The sequence below is a fragment of the Macaca fascicularis genome, chromosome 7 (assembly GCF_037993035.2).
Source record: "Macaca fascicularis isolate 582-1 chromosome 7, T2T-MFA8v1.1".
Classification (NCBI taxonomy): Eukaryota; Metazoa; Chordata; class Mammalia; order Primates; family Cercopithecidae; genus Macaca; species Macaca fascicularis.
This window is the reverse complement of record NC_088381.1, coordinates 174696660-174721494: the sequence shown is the minus strand read 5'-3', so window position 1 is coordinate 174721494 and position 24835 is coordinate 174696660. Positions and strand designations below refer to the sequence as shown.

The following is a 24835-nucleotide window of genomic DNA, read 5'->3' as shown; positions in this document are numbered from 1 at the left end:
CTTCCTGTTACCTTCATGGCACAGTCAACTCTCATTATGAAAGAAATGGTGACTGCATTCCTAAGGGTCACGCAGTTACAAAAACAGACTGGCTAAGGTGAGGAGTTGATGGTTTAAATTCCCGTTTGAAGAAGTAGAATCAACTACTTTTCTGAATGGCTCACAATGACTCCAGCTCACTCACAGAGCTCAGACAGAAACTTCACTTGAGGGTGGGAGCTGGGCTGCAGAGGGCACTCTGTACCCATAAAGGTGAAAATGAGCTGTCAGATGGAACTTCCCCGTCACCTCAACATGGAAATTATTGTTTCACTTCATTAGCACTCTTTACATAAGGGTTCATATTTTTTGGTCTGTTCATTAGTTGTATTTTTCAAAGGAATCTCACTTGAATCTTTACTCTTTAGCATTTTGTCTCCAGGACAAGGTTGGGAAGTGTTACTTCCAGCATCATAACATGATCTAGTGACCTGACACATTTGTGGCAAAGAATACCTACCAGTTCAGAAGCTCTTTGGTTTTCTTTCCATGAAATAGAATTATTTCTTCTGTTCTGTGTATGAGCGTATCCTAGCAATCCTGTACACACTCACATAGATGTCTACAAGCCTATGAATTATTCTCTGTAAATAAAAATTTATCTCAAATTCCCTCAATGTCCATAATTCTCCTGAAGTTGAGGAAGGTCTTTCTGGATCTGTTTAAACAAAATGTCCAGAGACCACCTGGTAGGTCAGGAGTTCACCTGGCTCTGGATGTTGGGTCTGTGTCTTTCCCTCTGTTGTCCCACAGGTCAGCTCACTTGTTCAGTCCTAACAAGAGAGCCCAGGTTTGTCCTGATGTTAAAACACACCCAACTTCTGATGACTCTCCTGTTACCCACATCCATGGAGATAGATTATTTATTATATAATTCACCAAACTAATGTCAAATGCCCAAGTCGCAATACCACAAACTCTAAGGTTTGTTCGTGCAATTCAATGAAGGAGAAAGTCTTTCAGACACAGATGCAACTGATATGATAAATATGTGGGTGATGATTCTGGGCTTGAGTGTCATTGTCCAGCCATGTATCAGAAGGGTGACCTGTCAGGGAAGAATCAGAGTTCCGTGTGCTCTCAGAGGGAAGGGCTCACAGATGTCCTCTCTTGTTCCCAGGAAAGACAATTGCACTAATCTTGATGATGAGACTATGCTCCTGTGCTGACCTATTACCGTTTTTGACTGAAATTGTCACTGTGATCCCCAATCTACATCTATTCACACAGAAGTATATAAAGGTCAGGCCACAGTCCAAGAATCACACATTGACACGGTTGGAGATACATCCCACTACCTTCTCCTGAGATTGCAGATAGAATCCCAAACTTCAAACATTCACAAAAGGGAAGGTCTCAGATTTTTTTTTTTTAAAATGACGCACTCTCTGGGACAGATATATTCCCTCTAACCATAATGGATATTCTGAATTATAATGAACATTGCATGGATGTAGATTTCTATAAATTCACTGTGACTAATATATTTAGCTAGTGCCCTAATGTTTCTGAATGGAGATTTGACAATTTAGATAATCTGGATGCTTGGTTGGTTTCACATACATCTTCACGGGTAGAACAGCATTGAACCTATTCCAAAATCTGTCCTTGATCCATGATCACACTCATCTCCCAGACCAGCTCCTTGAGCACATCTCCCTACTTGGAAGAAGAGGACTCTGGGCTTGGTGAGGGGAGGCCCCAGGAAGAGACCTGAGTTCTCAGAGGGCACAGCCAGCATCCTCCTCTCAGGGTGAGCCCCAAAGCCTGGACCTCCCTTATCTCTTTTCACCTCTCCATACAAAGGCACCACCCACATGCAAATCCTCACTTAGGCACCAACAGGAAACCACCACACATTTCCTTAAATTCAGGGTCCAGCTCACATGGGAAATGTTCTCTGAGAGTCATGGACCTCCTGTGCAAGAACATGAAGCACCTGTGGTTCTTCCTCCTCCTGGTGGTAGCTCCCAGATGTGAGTGTCTCGGGGATGTAGATATGACGATATGGGAGGCTGTCTCTGATCCCAGGGCTCACTGTGGGTCTCTCTGTTCACAGGGGTCCTGTCCCAGGTGCAGCTGCAGGAGTCGGGCCCAGGACTGGTGAAGCCTTCGGAGACCCTGTCCCTCACCTGCGCTGTCTCTGGTGGCTCCATCAGCGATAGTTACTGGTGGAGCTGGATCCGCCAGCCCCCAGGGAAGGGGCTGGAGTGGATTGGGTATATCTATGGTAGTAGTACGAGCACCAACTACAACCCCTCCCTCAAGAGTCGAGTCACCATTTCAAAAGACACGTCCAAGAACCAGTTCTCCCTGAAGCTGAGCTCTGTGACCGCCGCGGACACGGCCGTGTATTACTGTGCGAGAAACACAGTGAGAGGAGTTAAATGTGAGCCCAGACACAAACCTCCCTGCAGGGAGGCGGAGGGGGCGGGCGCAGGTGCCGCTCAGGACCAGCAGGGGGCGCGCGGGGCCCACAGAGCAGGAGGCCGGGTCAGGAGCAGGTGCAGGGAGGGCGGGGCTTCCTCATCTGCTCAGTGCTCTCCCTCCTCACCAGCACCTCAGCTGTCCCCAGGGCCCCTCTTTCTTTGATATCTGTGGTTCTGCTTCCTCACATTCTTCTGCCAGAAAAGAAAGGAGGAAGGCACATTTTCCTCTTACAATTGAGGTTTCACCGATTACTATGAACTTTCCTACAAGTTCCTGCATGGCCCATTATTCCGTAGTGATTAAAAATATATATATTCTAATGATTCTCACCATCTCTTGATTTGTGTCATCAATTGAATTGTGCCCTCTTTGGAATTCATATGCTGAAACCTTAAATTCAATGAATCTATATTGGAATTTTAATGATACAATTAAGGTTAAATGTGGTCAGAAGTGTGAGAACCTAATGCAATAGACGTGCTGTCTTTATAAGAAGAGGAAGAGACACCAGAGACCTCTCACTTTTCACGTGCACGCAGAGAAGAGGCCATGTGGAGACGCAGTGTATTAGAAGGTGCCCCAGTGCATGCCAGGAAGAAGCCGCACCAAGAACCAACCCTGCCAGCACCTTGATCTTCAATAGTCAGACTTCAGAATTGTAAGAAAATCAATATTTGTTGTTTATGCCACCCACTCCGTGTTGTCTTCTTAGGAAGACACAGACAGACTAATAAAACATAACTCATAACTCTGTTAGCGCTGTACCCTGGATGGAGAATCAGCCCCCTGAAGCTGGGCACATCTCTCAGAATCCTACATAAAGTAGGCAAAAAATAGTAGCTGTAATATAAAAACTTGTCATGTTCCTGTTGACCAATTTCTGGGCAAAATGTTTTAATGAAGCCCCTGGGGCTTTGTCACAAAAGTTGTCTTTTATCTTTTCTTATGACCTAACTAATGGACAATGGGTACCAGCTGGATGGAGACTGACCACTGACCATCTTCTGCTGTCTCCTTAGTATGTCACAAAAAATGACACCAACATTACTCAATGTCTTCAACTTTCTAAATTTGCACTGAATGTATTGCTAAATGAGGAGCTACATGGGGTCTGAGATTTTTTCCCTTCTTCCCAGTCTTCCTCAATTACCAAGGGCAGAAGAGACTTACAATGAAAATTGGCTGTCAATGCCCTCAACACGACATCACTTTTTAAGGTCCAGGAACTTTATTTGGGGGATAGTGAAATACACTTTTAAATGGAAAGCCCTAAAGCACATACAACAGCTGAAGGAATGGCCGCTGTGCACCTGAAGGCGGATGAGGCAGATGGTAGGGTCCCTTCCTCCAAGATGTTCCTGGGTGTGTGATGGTTGGATGCCTCATATATATGGAAATATGGACTGAACTGAAGTAGACACAGGGGTCATATCCCATAGGAAAACAAGAAAAGAACAGATGGGCATCCGTGAAGACAGGTAATTAAATTTGTTGAGTTTAAGATGAAATTTTTTTCCGAAGTTTTTAATGTTCTTAGCTAAATATGAATCTTTTCGACAAACTGAGAATTAAAAGAAGAATGGAGTTAGAAGATGAGATTGAAAAAACGTCCTGAGAGAGCAGAAAGAAAATTCACATAAAACTGTCACATGGCAGAGGCCAGAATGGAGCTGATGCAGCAATGTCATTATTCTGCAGACCTAGTTGAGACCCTTTGGTGTTTAAGGCAGGCCCAGTGTTGGAGAACTCGTTTAGCTTTTGCTTCTCTGGGAAAGGTCTTACCTATCCTTTACTTTGCAAAAAGATTAACATGGTAAAGTTTCTTGGTTGACAGAGTTTTGTTTGTTTTTCATTCTTTTTCCCCCAGCAATTTGAATACAGTCATGGGCCACCTAACCATGTTTCAGTCAACAATAGACCACATATGTGTTTCTGGCCACATAGCATTGTAATACCATATTTTCACTAAGGATGTTCCATATTTAGATGTGTTTAGATAGAGAGACACTTACCATGGCGTTTCAGTTCCCTGCAGTGTTTGGTGCAGTAACACTCTGTACAGGTTAGTTGTCTGGAAACATTGTGCTATTCCACATAGTCTATGTGTAGTAGGATATTCCTTGTAGGTTTGTGTGAGTTCTCCCTGTGATGCTTGCACAATGCTGACATTGACTAGAAATACATTTCTCAGAAATAATCTCTATCAATAAACCATACATTATCTAATATAATTCCTCTCCATTCGGAACTGAAAATCTTCTGCTGAGAGATCTGCTAAATCTGCTCTTTTACTCTCCGTTTTCAAAAACCTTTCCTTTAGCAATGTGGTTTGAAACTATCTCTGATTTTTCTCATTTGGTTTACATTATTTGAAATGTATACAGCTTCATGGATGTGGACGAATATTTGCTTCTCCAGATTTAGAAAGTTGCTATGCTATTACTTCTTAAAAAACCGTTCTGCCTCTCTTGCTCTGTCTCTCTTTCTCTGTCTCTCTCTCTCTCTGTCTCTCACCCTCTTCCTTCACTACCACTTTTGTCATGTCTTTGTATAACTCCTCAATGCATAAAATTTCATTTTCACTGTGCTTCCTGACTCATAAGGCTTTAACTCTTTTTTATTTCCTTCATTTAAGTTTTTCTTCTCTGTCTTTACTATTTCAAATGATCTTTCTTTGAGTTTGCTATTTCTTTTATCACTTGATTTAATCAGGTCCAAAATCCTTTTAAAAATTTTGTCTGACTTATTGTATTCTTCAGCATCAATATTTTTGTTTAGTCATCTTTTAAATGTTTTATCTCTATTAAAATTCTCACATTGTTCTTGCATGATGCCACTAGCTCATTGAACATGTTTCTAACATTTACTTTAAATTTTCAGCCAGGTAAAACATATGCTTCGTTTTCATTGATACCAGTTTCTAGATCTTTATGTTGTTCTTCTGTTTGGACCATGTTCCCCTCCTCCTTCATTTTCCTTGACTGTCTTTGTTGCTACCTGTTCATTATAATGAAAGCCACCACACACTCTTCAAAGACGAGGCTTATAGAGATCATCCTCACCAATCAGTCCAGGCAGTAATTTGGGTCTCTCAAAACTTCGTAGTATTCAAACTTCTGTCTCTGTTCTTAATGGTCCCTGGGTTTTAGAGGATGATAGATTCTGCCAGAAATCACAGGTAGGGGAGGTAGAAACTATTTACTCAAGCAGCCCCTTGAAAATTTGAACCACTGGACAAAGTTTCATTATTGATGTATGATTCATCAAAATAATGTTAGTTCAAGCTTCTGTCAACCAGTCACTAAACATTGAAATTTTATCATTTCTTATTTGAATCTGGGGTTTATTCTTTGAGTATTTAGGTAAAATTACAAACTAGTTTAAATCTGCGTATTTGGCAAACTGATCTGTTGCTGAATTTCCATTTTCTGTGTTCTCTCTGTGCATTTAAATCTAAATCTGTATTAGACATGCATCTAGAATGTGGAAAAGTGTCTTAAAGTTCTTTAATTTATTTAATTTAATGGGGTTTCCATTAAGAAGATGTGAAAATCTCCTTTGTTTATCAAACACCTGACTATTGGTCAATAGTTTTCTCTTTAATTTTTCTCTCTCCTCTCTCATTATCTATAATAAGCAAGGAGAAATGAAGACACACCATCGACAGTTTGCTTAGACATCCCACCCCCTAAAATTCTAACTGTCACTTACTAATTCTAACTTCATCCAAGGTAACATAACTAAGATATAAATTCTATAACAAAATACACATAGTTTCCAGTTCTAATACCACATTTGTGACAGAAACAAAGCAGGTGTGCTCTCTGCGAGGTGGTCATCTGAGGTCTGAGACAAGGAGTCACACAGGTATTTTTATCATATTTAAGGGATCGGGCAACAACAGTGATAAAAATTCTGATCATCACCGGCTCTAACCGGAAAGTTTACTAGTAAAGTTACTACTGTTATTTGATTTTAACACTTAATTAGAATGAAGCTCAGAGGAAGAGGTCACATCCTAGGTCACACAGTGAGGAGGAGTGGAGCTGTGCTCTGCTCTCCATACTACACACAAGGTCCCAGACACGAGCCCAGGTTCCACTGACACGTGGCATCTGGAGGGCAGTTCTCGGGGGATGATCTTAGCGCACCTGCTTCCTGGGGCAGGGCGCTTCCTTCTCTCAGTTGTGCACTTGCTCCTTCTGCCAGCTCTGAAGTGACCACTTGCATTGCCATGAATTATTCATATTCTCTCCCATATTATGGCAAAAAGCATATTTATTAAATTTTCAATTCATTTTCACTGAAGCACACTGCATTAGCAGAAAGGAATAAATCACATTCCTTCACCTCCCCCACAGCCCAAGATTCCTGAAGACAGAGCCGATGTGATGTACTCATAGGTGTATCTTTGCTCCATCTATGAGGAGGTGGCCTCGGTCAAGTTTCAGCAATTCTGGGAAGTTTAGGACACCTCCATCCCCTTCTCCCTGCTCTGCAGCTCACCTGAGAACAGCTTTCTCATTGGAATATCATCTGTTTAAGGAATACAAGTCGCTGCTTTAGGATTTGGGGCCTGAGTGCACCTACTGGATCCAGCCCAGGACTGGAGATACTTTCCAGAACACAACTTCACCTGACACATGTCCAGTCACACTGTTTTACTTGCACAATTTCAGCTTCCTCAGAAGAAAATTAAAATTGCTGAGACTTTTTCATAAACGTTGTGCCATGTCCTTTTTCTGTTTCCTTGCCTGTTCATGTATGTCAGACCAGGTACCACTTATATGTAATGAGATCAGAATTCTGCCTCCAGTAACACATCTGAGGTGACACTTGATTGTACTTTTTTTTTAGGCTCCAAAATGTAGATTATAAAATTCATCAACCTCATTTTTATGTCAAAAGAAATCTGCATAATCTGAATATCAACACTTTTTGGAATCTATTAAATAACTGAAGTAGCAAGAAACCTTACCCACTCCAAAAACTGGATAGACGGACATGCCTAAAATGGCAGTTGACACTTGCTTAACTGGAGCAGAGGTTGCAGAAGCCACAAGATATTGAGGACACTACATGACAAGCACTATAGACATCTGAAAGACAGATGTGGACTCGGTAAATGCAACAGTTCCAGAGGGTCTTTCACTTCTAAAGTTTCTCTACTTTCTCTCCAGAAACCTCAGGATTCTAAAATATAAAATCCAAATGCATTTCCTATGGATCAGAATTGCAGATGATTAATTACTGAGAAACATACCAGAAGCCCGCTGCAGGAGCTTCTACAGGGAAGGACTTTTCCAGAACCTTATCTTATGTGACGAAGACAAATCTTCCCTTCCAGATTTTCCTTCCATCCTTCCATTATTATACAAATGAGCAAAGTTAGCCAATAGGGGTAAGAAGTAAGTAAATAGTCCAGGGACACTGAAACCACAAAAGGGATTAACTGCCAAAAACGAGCTTTTCCCCCGGTGACGCCTGGTCAAGGTCACAGCCCAGAAGAGGATGCCGATGACATCTCTAGGTTTCCGTGGTCAGAACAGGCAGTGCTTACCCGCACTGCACAATCCATTCTAACCAGGATGATGGCTCTGGATTAAAGATGCAAGTGTGGCAATGCACAGACTCTATCTGAGGAGAACATAGGGAAACTAATGGAAAATGACAGAGAGTGAGACAAGACAGTAGAGGAATCCGAATCCTCTGATATCACCATTTTTAAGACCAAGGTCTTGAAAACTCCCTGACTGACCTCAGCTTCTATAATCATGATGCTTTGCTGGATTCCTAGCTGAGAAAATGAAAAGAACAACCCGCATGTTCTTCCCAAGTTTCCCCTTGTATCCTGTTTGCTTTAGATCTCTAGGGGAAAAAGTCAGATACATGGGCCTAGTGTCAGTGTAGGTGGCACTTCCTATAAGCTACAACATAGGAAGAAGGGAAAATGTGTGTTATTGGAATAGTGGATATGGAGTGGGGTGTCATCTGAATGTATCTGGACCTGCTGGTATTCTCAGGTGCAACATTCAACTGCAGGAGCCCATTGAAGAAACACGTCACTCCCCAAACTCCTGTAAGTTTCTGTATTCATTTTGGATCCACTAATGAAGTGAATCCAGAGCTTCAGAGAAGGAGCTTCCTCCTTCATCATATAATCCTTGCTTTGGTTCCCCCTGCAGAGTTCAACAGGTTTAGTAAGGCTAATCACTTGTTTCAAGAAATGGTGTCAGCAGCATATGGTGTCACTGAAACAGTATTCTAAACCAGAACAAAGCCATTTCACGTCGGGCTAGAGAAGCTGGGGGTAAATGTTTGTGAGCCCCAACAGGAACCTCCTTGCAAGGCAAGGGCTGGGCTGGAGAGTCACTCAGGAGCCACACAACACAGGTTCCAGCCCTGGAGCAGGTGCACAGGAGGCTGCTGAGAAGGTTTCCTCTGAAGGACTGAATCTTCCTTTGTCAGAAAAAAAAGCTAAAATACAAGTTCAACAAGTTGCTGATATCTGAACCATTCATACAATTTAAGGCAATGAGAACTATTTTTAAAGTGGGCTTCTGGGATTATTAATATCTTAATAGTGAGAATATGAAGAATAGGGATAGTTTTCCTAATTCAATGGATACAGAATTGTGGTAGCCACTGTATTTCTATGAATAAGAAATTCAGATTTCAGTGTGAAGTAATGTTGCCTACATTGTGTGAGTGACAGGGCAGTGTTGGATCTTGGAGTGTGGCAGGGGCACTTACCAAGCGAGTCAGAAATCAATATGTAAAAATGAGGATCTATGGATATGAACTGAAAGTATGTAAATACTTCATAAAATACTAATAAATGGAGTTCAAAATTAACCCAAAATTACTAAAAACACAAATTCCTTGACAATTATATTGGGAGCAGTGAGTTCATAAAGAACTCCAAACTACTGTTTCAACTTCTGATTCCTATTGTTCCTGAGATGAGAAAATCAGCTCTAATTACACATCACAGGGCAAATCTCTAAACCAAGAGTGCTTCCATTGAAGTTGCTGGGGAATCAGACGCGGGGCAGGTGCTAGAGACACTGGATGAGGAGTACCCAGCGGATCTCAGAGGGACCTGCTGGACACTCATATAGGAGATCAGCAGTCACTGTCTCAGATCACCAGTGAGCTGAGCTGGTGCTTGACAGGTCCAGAATAGGGCCAAGGCCTCTTCTCAGTGTCATGGAGAGGGATGGTTCCAGAAATCTTCCAGGAGGTCTCTATGCTTATAAAATGAAAGTTCACGATGAGGAGCGTGCCCTTAGGGGGCTTATTCTTCAGTGAAAGGACCTCTGTCCACAAACATTCATAAATGGAGCAGGACATGCATTTCATCAAACAGGATTAGGGCTCAGACCATCTGCATCTCACTCTCATAAGGCCAATGTGTCATTTACCTTCCCTTTCTTATCATGGATCAGGCTTTGAGCTACAAAATGTTCTGCCTCATGAATACGCAAATACACTGAGATCCACTGAAGTAAGTAACCTGATATCCACTGGATGTCTGTGCCCTGAGAGCATCATCCAACAACCAATCCCTCCTCTAGAGAAACCCTTGAGATCTCAGATTCTCACCATGTACTGGGTAGGGAAGATCGTTTTTTTGGTGGCAGCAACAATAGGTAAAGGAACACCTATTCCCTGAGATGAGAGGGGAACTCTTTTCACTCAAAAGGAATTTTACCCACTCTTCTGTGTCCTCTCCACAGGTGCCCAGTCCCAGGTGCAGCTGATGCAGTCTGGGGCTGAGGTGAGGAAGCCTGGGCCTCAGTGAAAGTCTCCTGTAATTTTTCTGGGTTCATCATCACAAGCTACAGTACACACTGTGTGCGACAGACCCCTGAACAAGGGCTTAAGTGGATGGGATGGAACAACCCTAGCAATGGTAATAGAGTCTACATGCAGAAGTTTAAGGGCAGACTCACTGTGACCAGGGACACGTCCAAGAGCACAGCGTATAGGGAACTGAGCAGCCTGAGATCTGAGGACACGGCCGTGTATTGCTCTGCACGACACAAAGTGTGGAAACCCACAGCCTGAGAGAGTCTGAGGGCCTGAGGGAGGGGGCAGTTGTGCTGAGCATGAGAAGATGACAGGGATTATTTGATTGCAGACTTTCTTGGAAAGTGAGGTTAAGTCATTGAAGAAAAGGAACAAGAGAAATGTGTATGCACTCTAATTATTTGAGAAATTTTCCGTAAAATCTTTACTCTGTAAGAGAAATTCAAGGAGTAGAAAACAATAAAATTAATAGAACTGATATAGGAATTGCTCTGAAGATACTAGTGTGAGCATGAGTTTTTGAATCCGTGTTGTAAATATTTTGGAACACAGCTGCATTTTTATCTCTCTGTTTACCTCCGGTTACCTCCATTATATGAAATATCAAAATGTTTTAATGTTTTCCGTTGTGTGCAGTTATGATTTGGGGCTCATGCCAGCAATGTATGATAGATCTCGGTTCTTCCTCATTCTTATTGCAATTTGGCACTATGAATATTGTGTATTTTAACCATTCTACTAGATTATTAGTGGTATCCCATTGTTGTTTAAATGCACATCTCTAATTAAAATTTTATATTTTATTATTTTTATATAATTATGATGAAGTGTCAATTTTGATATTCTACTCATTTTTAATTTAACTGTTTTCTTTTTATCCGTTGTAGGTTTCCTTACATACCCAATATAAAATTCATTTACCCAGTTAACATAAAGCCATTTAACAAATATGTGATTTGGAAGTGTATTCTCCAAGTCTTTAGTTGTCTTTTCACTGCTTTATCAGTGTCATGTTTATCAGAAAAATGTTCATATACACACATATATATATGTATATAAACACTTAGGTGTGTGTGTGCATGTGTGTATAAACTTGGATAAAATAATTTTATTTTTCCATAGATTATACTTCTGGTATTATTCTAAAACTAATTACAAATTCAACTCTTTTTTTTAAATTTATTTTTTATTATTATTATACTTTAAGTTCTAGGGTACATGTGCATAACGTGCAGGTTTGTTACATATGTATACTTGTGCCATGTTGCTGTGCTGCACCCATCAACTCGTCAGCACCCATCAACTCGTCATTTACATCAGGTATAACTCCCAATGCCATCCCTCCCCCCTCCCCCCTCCCCCCTCCCCATGATAGGCCCCGGTGTGTGATGTTCCCCTTCTCAAGTCCAAGTGATCTCATTGTTCAGTTCCCACCTATGAGTGAGAACATGCGGTATTTGGTTTTCTGTTTTTGTGATAGTTTGCTAAGAATGATGGTTTCCAGCTGCATCCATGTCCCTACGAAGGACACAAACTCATCCTTTTTGATGGCTGCATAGTATTCCATGGTGTATATGTGCCACATTTTCTTAATCCAGTCTGTCACTGATGGACATTTGGGTTGATTCCAAGTCTTTGCTATTGTGAATAGTGCCGCAATAAACATACGTGTGCATGTGTCTTTATAGCAGCATGATTTATAATCCTTTGGGTATATACCCAGTAATGGGATCGCTGGGTCATATGGTACATCTAGTTCTAGATCCTTGAGGAATCGCCATACTGTTTTCCATAATGGTTGAACTAGTTTACAATCCCACCAACAGTGTAAAAGTGTTCCTATTTCTCCACATCCTCTCCAGCACCTGTTGTTTCCTGACTTTTTAATGATCGCCATTCTAACTGGTGTGAGATGGTATCTCATTGTGGTTTTGATTTGCATTTCTCTGATGGCCAGTGATGATGAGCATTTTTTCATGTGTCTGTTGGCTGTATGAATGTCTTCTTTTGAGAAATGTCTGTTCATATCCTTTGCCCACTTTTTGATGGGGTTGTTTGTTTTCTTCTCATAAATTTGTTTGAGTTCTTTCTAGGTTCTGGATATTAGCCCTTTGTCAGATGAGTAGATTGCAAAAATTTTCTCCCATTCTGTAGGTTGCCTGTTCACTCTGATGGTAGTTTCTTTTGCTGTGCAGAAGCTCTTTAGTTTAATGAGATCCCATTTGTCAATTTTGGCTTTTGCTGCCGTTGCTTTTGGTGTTTTAGACATGAAGTCTTTGCCCATGCCTATGTCCTGAATGGTACTACCTAGGTTTTCCTCTAGGGTTTTTATGGTATTAGGTCTAACATTTAAGTCTCTAATCCATCTTGAATTAATTTTCGTATAAGGAGTAAGGTAAAGATCCAGTTTCAGCTTTCTACTTATGGCTAGTCAATTTTCCCAGCACTATTTATTAAATAGGAATCCTTTCCCCATTTCTTGCTTCTCTCAGGTTTGTCAAAGATCAGATGGCTGTAGATGTGTGGTATTATTTCTGAGGACTCTGTTCTGTTGCATTGGTCTATATCTCTGTTTTGGTACCAGTACCATGCTGTTTTGGTTACTGTAGCCTTGTAGTATAGTTTCAAGTCAGGTAGTGTGATGCCTCCAGCTTTGTTCTTTTGACTTAGGATTGTCTTGGAGATGCAGGCTCTTTTTTGGTTCCATATGAACTTTAAAGCAGCTTTTTCCAATTCTGTGAAGAAACTCATTGGTAGCTTGATGGGGATGGCATTGAATGTATAAATAACCTTGGGCAGTATGGCCTTTTTCACGATATTGATTCTTCCTATCCATGAGCATGGTATGTTCTTCCATTTGTTTGTGTCCTCTTTTATTTCACTGAGCAGTGGTTTGTAGTTCGCCTTGAAGAGGTCCTTTACATCCCTTGTAAGTTGGATTCCTAGGTATTTTATTCTCTTTGAAGCAATTGCGAATGGAAGTTCATTCATGATTTGGCTCTCTGTTTGTCTGTTACTGGTGTATACGAATGCTTGTGATTTTTGCACATTAATTTTGTATCCTGAGACTTTGCTGAAGTTTGTCAGCTTAAGGAGATTTTGGGCTGAAACTATGGGGTTTTCTAAATATACAATCATGTCATCTGCAAACAGGGACAATTTGACTTCTTTTTTTCCTAACTGAATACCCTTGATTTCTTTCTCTTGCCTGATTGCCCTAGCCAGAACTTCCAACACTATGTTGAATAGGAGTGGTGAGAGAGGGCATCCCTGTCTTGTGCCAGTTTTCAAAGGGAATTTTTCCAGTTTTTGCCCATTCAGTATGATATTGGCTGTGGGTTTGTCATAAACAGCTCTTATTATTTTGAGGTATGTTCCATCAATACCGAATTTATTGAGCGTTTTTAGCATGAAAGGCTGTTGAATTTTGTCAAAAGCCTTTTCTGCATCTATTGAGATAATCATGTGGTTCTTGTCTTTGGTTTTGTTTATATGCTGGATTATGCTTATTGATTTGCAAATGTTGAACCAGCCTTGCATCCCAGGGATGAAGCCCACTTGATCATGGTGGATAAGCTTTTTGATGTGCTGCTGAATCCGGTTTGCCAGTATTTTATTGAGGATTTTTGCATCGATGTTCATCAGGGATATTGGTCTAAAATTCTCTTTTTTTGTTGTGTCTCTGCCAGGCTTTGGTATCAGGATGATGTTGGCCTCATAAAATGAGTTAGGGAGGATTCCCTCTTTTTCTATTGATTGGAATAGTTTCAGAAGGAATGGTACCAGCTCCTCCTTGTACCTCTGGTAGAATTCAGCTGTGAATCCATCTGGTCCTGGACTTTTTTTCGTTGGTAGGCTATTAATTATTGCCTCAATTTCAAAGCCTGCTATTGGTCTATTCAGGGATTCAACTTCTTCTTGGTTTAGTCTTGGAAGAGTGTAAGTGTCCAGGAAATTATCCATTTCTTCTAGATTTTCTAGTTTATTTGCGTAGAGGTGTTTATAGTATTCTCTGATGGTAGTTTGTATTTCTGTGGGGTCAGTGGTGATATCCCCTTTATCATTTTTTATTGCATCTATTTGATTCTTCTCTCTTTTCTTCTTTATTAGTCTTGCTAGCGGTCTGTCAATTTTGTTGATCTTTTCAAAAAACCAACTCCTGGATTCATTGATTTTTTGGAGGGTTTTTTGTGTCTCTATCTCCTTCAGTTCTGCTCTGATCTTAGTTATTTCTTGCTTTCTGCTAGCTTTTGAATGTGTTTGCTCTTGCTTCTCTAGTTCTTTTAATTGTGATGTTAGAGTGTCAAGTTTAGATCTTTCCTGCTTTCTCTTGTGGGCATTTAGTGCTATAAATTTCCCTCTACACACTGCTTTAAATGTGTCCCAGAGATTCTGGTATGTTGTATCTTTGTTCTCATTGGTTTCAAAGAACATCTTTATTTCTGCCTTCATTTCGTTATGTACCCAGTAGTCATTCAGGAGCAGGTTGTTCAGTTTCCATGTAGTTGAGCGGTTTTGATTGAGTTTCTTAGTCCTGAGTTCTAGTCTGATTGCACTGTGGTCTGAGAGACAGTTTGTTATAATTTCTGTTTTTGTACTTTTGCTGAGGAGTGCTTTACTTCCAATTATGTGGTCAATTTTGGAGTAAGTGCGATGTGGTGCTGAGAAGAATGTATATTCTGTTGATTTGGGGTGGAGAGTTCTATAGATGTCTATTAGGTCTGCTTGCTGCAGAGATGAGTTCAATTCCTGGATATCCTTGTTAACTTTCTGTCTCATTGATCTGTCTAATGTTGACAGTGGAGTGTTGAAGTCTCCCATTATTATTGTATGGGAGTCTAAGTCTCTTTGTAAGTCTCTAAGGACTTGCTTTATGAATCTGGGTGCTCCTGTATTGGGTGCATATATATTTAGGATAGTTAGCTCTTCCTGTTGAATTGATCCTTTTACCATTATGTAATGGCCTTCTTTGTCTCTGTTGATCTTTGATGGTTTAAAGTCTGTTTTATCAGAGACTAGTATTGCAACCCCTGCTTTTTTTTGTTCTCCATTTGCTTGGTAAATCTTCCTCCATCCCTTTATTTTGAGCCTATGTATGTCTCTGCGTGTGAGATGGGTCTCCTGAATACAGCAGACTGATGGGTCTTGACTCTTTATCCAGTTTGCCAGTGTGTGTCTTTTAATTGGAGCATTTAGTCCATTTACATTTAAGGTTAATATTGTTATGTGTGAACTTGATCCTGCCATTATGATATTAACTGGTTATTTTGCTCATTAGTTGATGCAGTTTCTTCCTAGCCTCAATGGTCTTTACGTTTTGGCATGTTTTTGTAATGGCTGGTACCGGTTGTTCCTTTCCATGTTTAGTGCTTCCTTCAGGGTCTCTTGTAAGGCAGGCCTAGTGGTGACAAAATCTCTAAGCATTTGCTTATCTGTAAAGGATTTTATTTCTCCTTCACTTATGAAACTGAGTTTGGCTGGATATGAAATTCTGGGTTTAAAATTCTTTTCTTTAAGAATGTTGAATATTGGCCCCCACTCTCTTCTGGCTTGTAGAGTTTCTGCCGAGAGATCTGCTGTTAGTCTGATGGGCTTCCCTTTGTGGGTAACCCGACCTTTCTCTCTGGCTGCCCTTAAGATTTTTTCCTTCATTTCAACTTTGGTGAATCTGGCAATGATGTGTCTTGGAGTTGCTCTTCTCGAGGAGTATCTTTGTGGCGTTCTCTGTATTTCCTGGATTTGAATGTTGGCCTGCCCTACTAGGTTGGGGAAGTTCTCCTGGATGATATCCTGAAGAGTGTTTTCCAACTTGGTTCCATCTTACCCCTCACTTTCAGGCACCCCAATCAGACGTAGATTTGGTCTTTTTACATAATCCCATACTTCTTGCAGGCTTTGTCCATTTCTTTTTCTTCTTTTTTCTTTTGGTTTCTCTTCTCGCTTCATTTCATTCATTTGATCCTCAATCGCTGATACTCTTTCTTCCAGTTGATCGAGTCGGTTACTGAAGCTTGTGCATTTGTCACGTATTTCTCGTGTCATGGTTTTCATCTCTTTCATTTCGTTTATGACCTTCTCTGCATTAATTACTCTAGCCATCAATTCTTCCACTTTTTTTTCAAGATTTTTAGTTTCTTTGCGCTGGGTACGAAATTCCTCCTTTAGCTCTGAGAAGTTTGATGGACTGAAGCCTTCTTCTCTCATCTCGTCAAAGTCATTCTCCGTCCAGCTTTGATCCGTTGCTGGCGATGAGCTGCGCTCCTTTGCCGGGGGAGATGCGCTCTTATTTTTTGAATTTCCAGCTTTTCTGTCCTGCTTTTTCCCCATCTTTGTGGTTTTATCTGCCTCTGGTCTTTGATTATGATGGTGATGTACTGATGGGGTTTTGGTGTAGGTGTCCTTCCTGTTTGATAGTTTTCCTTCTAACAGTCAGGGCCCTCAGCTGTAGGTCTGTTGGAGATTGCTTGATGTCCACTCCAGACCCTGTTTGCCTGGGTGTCAGCAGCAGAGGCTGCAGAAGATAGAATATTGCTGAACAGTGAGTGTACCTGTCTGATTCTTGCTTTGGAGGCTTCCTCTCAGGGGTGTACTCCACCCTGTGAGGTGTGGGGTGTCAGCCTGCCCCTAGTGGGGGATGTCTCCCAGTTAGGCTACTCAGGGGTCAGGGACCCACTTGAGCAGGCAGTCTGTCCCTTCTCAGATCTCAACCTCTGTGTTGGGAGATCCACTGCTCTCTTCAAAGCTGTCAGACAGAGTCGTTTGCGTCTGCAGAGGTTTCTGCTGCTTCGTTGTTGTTTACTGTGCCCTGTCCCCAGAGGTGGAGTCTACAGAGACAGGCAGGTTTCCTTGAGCTGCTGTGAGGTCCACCCAGTTGGAGCTTCCCAGCAGCTTTGTTTACCTACTTAAGCCTCAGCATGGCGGGCACCCCTCCCCCAGCCTCGCTGCTGCCTTGCCGGGAGATCGCAGACTGCTGTGTTAGCAATGAGGGAGGTTCCGTGGGCGTGGGACCCTCCCGGCCAGGTTTGGGATATAATCTCCTGGTGTGCCTGTTTGGTTAAAGCGCAGTATTGGGGTGGGAGTTACCCGATTTTCCAGGTGTTGTGTGTCTCAGTTCCCCTGGCTAGGAAAAGGGATTCCCTTCCCCCTTGCGCTTCCCAGGTGAGGCGATCCCTCGCCCTGCTTCAGCTCTCGCTGGTCGGGCTGCAGCAGCTGACCAGCACCGATTGTCCAGCACTCCCCAGTGAGATGAACCCAGTACCTCAGCTGAAAATGCAGAAATCACCGGTCTTCTGTGTCGCTCACGCTGGGAGTTGGAGACTGGAGCTCTTCCTATTCGGCCACCTTGCTCCGCCCTACAAATTCAACTCTAACAGAAAAAGTTGTGTCTCTAATCTCTGGCCACAATCACAGCATAATTCTTTAAATTTCACCTACTTTATGGGAGGATTATTAACTGAAGATGTTTGAAATTCTTCTGCATGAAAAATGTCTTTCTTTCAACTTTTTAAAAGTTTAATTATCTGGTAATAATAGTGTTGGTTCATTAACATTCACTTTTCACTATGGAGAAAATTTGATGTTACATTATTCATTTTATTGCTCAAATCACCACAGCTTTTTTAGGTCCTGTGAGCTCATTTAGTTTGGATTCTGTTTCCTCACAGCACACCCCATCCTTTTGTTTTTGAACATGTTCCTTTGTCCTGGTCCCACCAGAAATTCCAAGCTCATTTTCTTTACTATCTTCTCTATACATAGAATCAGTTATTTCTCCAAGGATTTCTGGTTCCTCATATTAAAGAATTACATTAAAATACAAAATTGTGATATTGGGTGTGTGTTGTTAATGTGGTGTCAGTGTTTCTAGGATCTCTAAGCTAACAGCCCTGGAAAATATGCAGTGTATATTAACCCATGTGTACAAGCACATCTGAACTATTTCTGTGCCTTATCTTCTGTACCTTTATTATACCAAACTTTAGAAAACACTGGAATCTACAATCTACTATGATGCCACATGAATGTTTCTAGCCCTCCTTCCTTTCCTGTGCATAACCATCAACTGCAAAGTGAGAAACCCCCTCCCACCATATGCCATTCATTTAATGAGTTGTACAAGTTCAGGATATCTGCACAGTGGTATTAGAATTGTTAACTTGTCCCCCTGTTTCAAGCATGTTTATCAACTAGAATACAGTGTTTAAGTGCAGTTTCTTTATACTTTGATTTACAAAGCATCTTAATTTCCAAAGTTATCTAGGTGAGAAATTTTATGTGCCACTTTCTTCAGTGAGGTTATTTCAAATATGCTGTGCACATTTTATTTGACATTTTGTAAAAGACAAAACTGTAGATCATATAAATATGTGAAGGTTTTCTAGAAATTTAGAGAGAGGTTATGCATTATGAGAAACAGGCAGTTTTTACAAACAGTGAAACGTTTTTATGATCTGTGGTAGTGAACACATGACACAATTTGTTAAGTCTCGCAATTTTATGATGTAAAGTGTGAATCGAAATATATACAACTTACAGAATTATTTAGCACATCATGAACCCGAGGGTAAAATGCAGAGAGTATAAAAGCAAAATATCTGATAACTTCACACAGTGTGGGGAGGGAATTGCATGAGATGCAGGCAACAAAGAATGAAGTAACTTTCTCCATTTGCGTATGTTTCCATTCACATGAGACTTTAATCAGGTTCATGTGCAGTCAAGTGTCCCTCCTGACAAGCAAATAATCCAGATGATTCGCATCTTCCCTTGACCAAGAAAGATTTCCCTTAAACTTTAGCTCAGTTCAGGCACACACTGTCTCTGAATGGGCATTTACTATCAGTCAATACACACACCTGTCCCCACGTGGACCTTTCCCTTGGACAAACACACGCATCCTCATGTTAACTCTTCCCTCAGACAAGCACACCTTTCCTGATGTGAACTCTTCCCTCAGATAAGCAAACATGTCCCTACATTGAATTTTCCTCAGACAAGCACATATATCGGACACTGAAAAGTTGTGTGGTAAAATGAGCTCAGGATAGAGGTAATTATGGACTCCAGCTCTGACAATTTGTAGAAATTGTCGTTTTAAAAACTCTGAAGATTTTTCTTTATTGTAGACGACAGGGGCTTACAGCTCTAATTACACAGCCTACAGGCAGGATTCCATTTCCTCTGGATAAGGTTTATTTATGTATTTTTACTGTACTGTTGATAAACATTAATACTATAAAGATACCCTAACGGGGTCCACATATGAGAAAAAGAGTAATGGGCAGATCAACCTGAAAATCCAGTCCCAGGAATCCATTGATCCTGCCCTCTCTGGAATCCAGAGACAGAGATGGGATGAGCCCTGATGACTAGTGCACTCATGTCCCCAGGGAGAAAGACATGGAAATGAGGTCCCTCCCCTGCAAATGAAAAGCAGCTCATCCCCTGTTCCTGCAGGCCCTTGTGACGAGCCACCCCACATCTGTGCTCTTCCTCAGTGTCCACACAATGGGGTCTGTGCTGATCTGAGCTTCTTTTGTCATCACTCTCAATATTCATATTCCCCATGGATCAGGCTCAGCTGTTGCCTCTGTGTGTGCAGAAGTCCCCTGTGAAGTTAACTGGTGGAGTCACACAGAAAAATACTATAGACCAATAATTCTCAGACCTTTCTGCAAAGCCTCTGGATTCACTTTCAATGAAAACAGCATCAGCTTGGTCCAGCAGTGTTCATAGGAGCAATTGGTGTGGGTAATAACATAAGTAATTTAAGTGGAAGTTCCCAATGAGACTCTCCTTGAGTACAAAGAAGATTAACATTCCTCAGAGATGCTCTTATCAGAAAATCTCTTTTAAGATGATTAACCTGAGAGCTCAGGAAAAGCCCCTGTGTTACTGTGAGGGACACAGTGGAGGCATCACGCTACCTGACTTCAAACTATACTACAAGGCTACAGTAACCAAAACAGCATGGTACTGGTACCAAAACAGATATATAGACCAATGAATCCGAACAGAGTCTTCAGAAATAATACCACACATCTACAACCATCTGATCTTTGACAAACCTGACAGAAACGAGAAATGGGGAAAGGATTCCGTATTTAAGAAATGGTGCTGGGAAAACTGGCAACCATAAGTAGAAAGCCAAAACGGGATGCCTTCATTACTCCTTATACAAAAAATTAATTCAATATGGATTAGAGACTTAAATGTTAGACCTAAAACCATAAAAACCCCTAGAAGAACACCTAGACAATACCACTCAGGACATAGGCATGGGCAAGGACTTCATGTGTAAAACACCAAAAGCAAAGGCAACAAAAGCCAAAATTGACAAATGGGATCTCATTAAACTAAAGAGCTTCTGCACAGCAAAAGAAACTACCATCAGAGTGAACAGGCAACCTACAGAATGGGAGAAAATTTTTGCAATCTACTCATCTGATAAAGGACTGATATCCAGAACCTACAAAGAACTCAAACAAATTTACAAGAAAAAAACAAACAAACCCATCAAAAAGTGGGCAAAGGATATGAACAGACACTTCTCAAAAGAAGATATTTATGCAGCCAAAAGACACCTGAAAAAATGCTCATCATCACTACCATCAGATAAATGCAAATCAAAACCACAACGAGATACCATGTCACACCAGTTAGAATGACAATCATTAAAAAGTCTGGAAATAACAGGTGCTGGAGAGGAAGTGCAGAAATAGGAACACTTTTACACTGTTGGTGGGACTGTAAACTAGTTCAACCATTGTGGAAGACAGTGTGGCGATTCCTCAAGGATCTAGAACTAGAAATACCATTTGACCCAGCCATCCCATTCCTGGGTATATACCCAAAGGATTATAAATCATGCTCCTATAAAGACACATGCACACGTATGTTTATTGTGGCACTATTCACAATAGCAAAGACTTGGAATCAACCCAAATGTCCATCAATGACAGACTGTATTAAGAAAATGTGGTACATGTACACCATGGAATACTATGCAGCCATAAAACAGGATGAGTTCATGTCCTTTGTAGGGACATGGATGTAGCTGGAAACTATCATTCTCAGCAAACTATTGCAAGAACAGAAAATCATGCACTGCATGTTCTCACTCATAGGTGGGAATTGAACAATGAGATCACTTGGACACAGGAAGGGGAATATCACACACCGGCACCTATTGTGGGGTGGGGGAAGGGGGGAGGGATAGCATTAGGAAATATACCTAATGTAAATGACGAGTTAATGGGTGCAGCACACCAACATGCCATATGTATACGTATGTAACAAACCTGCACATTCTGCACATGTACCCTACAACATAATGTATTTAAAAAAAAAAAAAAGATTAACCTGAGAGCTCAGGAAAAGTCTCTGTATTACTGTGAGGGACACAGTGAGGAAACATCTGTGTGAGATCAGACCCAAACCTCCCTGCAGGGAAACAGGAGGGGACAGCATGGTAGATGCTGCTCAGCATCACCAGGGGTTGCTCAGCAAACCAGGGAGCTCTCAGGACTCCCTGGTGGGTACTCAGAACCGCCAGGGGGTGCTCAGAACACCAGGGGACACTCAAAACCACCAGGGGACGCTCAGGACACCAGGAGGCGCTTAGAATCACCGGGAGGTGCTCAGGACATCAGGGGCTCAGAACCACTAGAGAGCACTCAGGACACCAGGGGGAGCTCAGGACACTAGGGGGTCCTCAGAACAGCCAGGGGTCAGTCAGGACATCAGGGGGCGCTCGGGATAGCAGGGGGCACTCAAAACCACCAGGGGTCACCCAGGACACCAGGGGGCGCTCCAAATCACCAGGGGGCACGCAAGACATCAGAAGACACTCAAAACCACCAGGGGGCACCCGGGACACCAGGGGGTGCTCAGGACATTAGGGGGCACTCAGGACACCTGGGGGCTCTCCAAACCACCAGGGAGGGCTCAGGTCACCAGGGGATTCTCAGGACCTCCAGAGGGTGCTCAGGATACCAGGGAGTGCTTGTGCACAAGAGCTACAGGGGGCAATCAGAAAACCAGGGGAATCTCAGAAAACCAGGAGGCGCTCAGGACACCAGGGGACTCAGAACACCAGGGTGTGCTCAGGACAGCAGGGGGCTCTCAGGACACCAGGGGGAGCTTAGGACACCACGGGGGGCTCAGAACACCAGGGAACACTGAGGACACGATGGTGGGGGGGAGGGGTGGCTGGAGGCACTGAGGACAACACTGCTCCCTTAGGAGGCAGCTCCACATCAGGTCCCTGGGTTGGGGCAGGGAGGAGGATGAGGGTTCCTTTTGGATCTGGACACTAACCTGTTGGGAGTTTTCCTGCTTCCTTTGTGGATTCAATCATTGGCAGATTGTTCTCAGGTATAAAATGCTGCTTTATTGTATTATGTAATGTTTTTGGCTTTGGAGGCTGCCAGAATTACATAGTATTGTAAGAGGATTTATTCTTAGTGTGTGCACAAGTGAGTGAAGGCTGCGATGTTAGGGGTGGCTTTGAAAGCTATGTTAGGGGTGGCTGAGGACAGTTTACAGGAAATGGTCATTACTATAGAAGGCTACTCATTTCTTTGCACATTTGCATAAACAATTGCAGTTAGTGCACTAAAAACTGCATCCTTTCTTGTCCCTTTTTCTTAAATGTCTCCACTCTAAGGCCAATAATCTAATTAAGCTGTGTTTCAAAGACCACCAATCAAGTGAAGTCTGTTTAATGAAACACTTTGTAAAGAAAATATGCATCTTTTATTAATCAGCTTTAAAGTTTACATTGCTTTACAAATATTAATTTGGTAAATAGAATCTCATAATTATCTTCAGTAATTTAAAATCTCAAAACCATGTCATATTAAGTAATCCAAGGTTTCTCACTGTGAATTAAGGTTTATAAACATTAGAATAGTAAGAGAGTATAATGAAATTTTTGTGAAGTTTATAAAGAAAGATGAGGATATGTTTTTTGCTTTAGATTATTTTGTTTTCCAGTTTACAGGGCATTTCTACTGGTTTTAAATTAACAACCACTGTTTACGTCTCACCCCTTTTTAAAAACAACTGCTGAGATTTTATTAATATTCCATAGCTGGAGTTTTGAAGTAAAAGCTCTAGTATCTTTGTATTAGTGTGAATGTGTGCTGGTATGTATGTGTTAATATGTAGGTATATATATGTTGTTATGCGTTGTGGCTACAAGGTACAAAATTGCCTTTAAAATAAGTAACTATTTTTAAATAAAGCAGCCGTAAATACATGTTAAGTACCTGTGACATAAATTAATAGTTAATAAATGAGCTGGCTTTAAAATCATTGTTAGAGCAAAATTAGAGATATTTTCAGAATTATCAGCTTACCTTATTGTTTATATTAATTGATCAAGTGATTTTCTATTTAAAATCACAGCTAGATATTATATGGTGTGCAAACTTTTTATAAAGATTATGAAATTATAAACCTAGTTAAACCCAGAATGATTTTTGTTATTTGGCAAATAATATGTTTAATATTGCTGTTTTAATAAAAAACAGGTAAATAGTTATTAGAAAAACAACCATTTAATTAAACATAAGATTTTTACTTAGGTAAATACATGAAATTCATGGGTTATAACATGGTTAACAAGGAAAAGACTTTAAAGTGTGAGTATTATAGCTTTCGTAAATAATCTAGGTAAACTCCTTAAAAATAAACTACATAAATGTAATAAAGTAAACCTTTTGCATAAACTTGTTCTACAATTTAAAATTGTAAAGTTTAATTAAGTAATAAATATTGACTAAATGTTTAAGTCATTACTAATTGTTTTAAAATATATATACTATAAAAACTTATTTTTAAAAAAAGTTTGTTCTTACAAAAAGAACTTATTTAATTTAAAGATTTCTTATAAAACATCATAAACATAACCAGTAAATAAGAGAGATTTAAAGAAAGTTACAGAAATAGAGAAATATTTTTGATAAGGAAAGTTGAAAAAATTATATGAGAAAGAACCTTGTATGATAACATTTATCCTGAAATAAAAATGACTTTAAGGTAGAGTGATGTTTAGAATAAAACAATATGTTCAAGTATGCCACACACTATTTGTGGCATACTTGAATTGTTCAAGTATGCCACAATGTTCCATTGTACAATGTATGTGCAATGGAACAACGCCACAACGATACTCCTAGAGAAGAACAACTCCAAGACACATAATTGTCAGATTCAACAAAGTTGAAATGAAGGAAAAAATGTTAAGGGCATCCAGAGAGAAAGGTCGGGATACACATAAAGGGAAGCCCATCAGACTAACAGCAGATCTCTCGGCAGAAACTCTCCAAGCCAGAACAGAGTGGGGGCCAATATTCAACATTCTTAAAGAAAAGGATTTTCAACCCAGAATTTCACATCCAACCAAACTAAGTTTCATAAGTGAAGGAGAAATAAAATTCTTTACAGACAAGCAAATGCTTAGAGATTTTGTCACCATCAGGCCTGCCCTACAAGAGATCCTAAAGGAAGCACTAAACATGGAAAGGAACAACAGGTACTAGCCATTGCA

General features: G+C 40.9%; 1 long non-coding RNA gene and 1 gene segment (V, D, J or C); both read left to right on the top strand.

Moving 5' to 3' along the window:
- The window catches only part of LOC107126526 (uncharacterized), a 444698-nt gene that overhangs the window by 342326 nt on the left and 77537 nt on the right, over positions 1–24835 (top strand). The window lies entirely within an intron of this gene.
- Positions 1935–21904, top strand: LOC123574708 (immunoglobulin heavy variable 4-59-like). The segment is given in 4 exon segments: positions 1935–2015; positions 2099–2412; positions 3009–3127; positions 21730–21904. Coding segments are annotated over 4 exon segments (675 nt in total).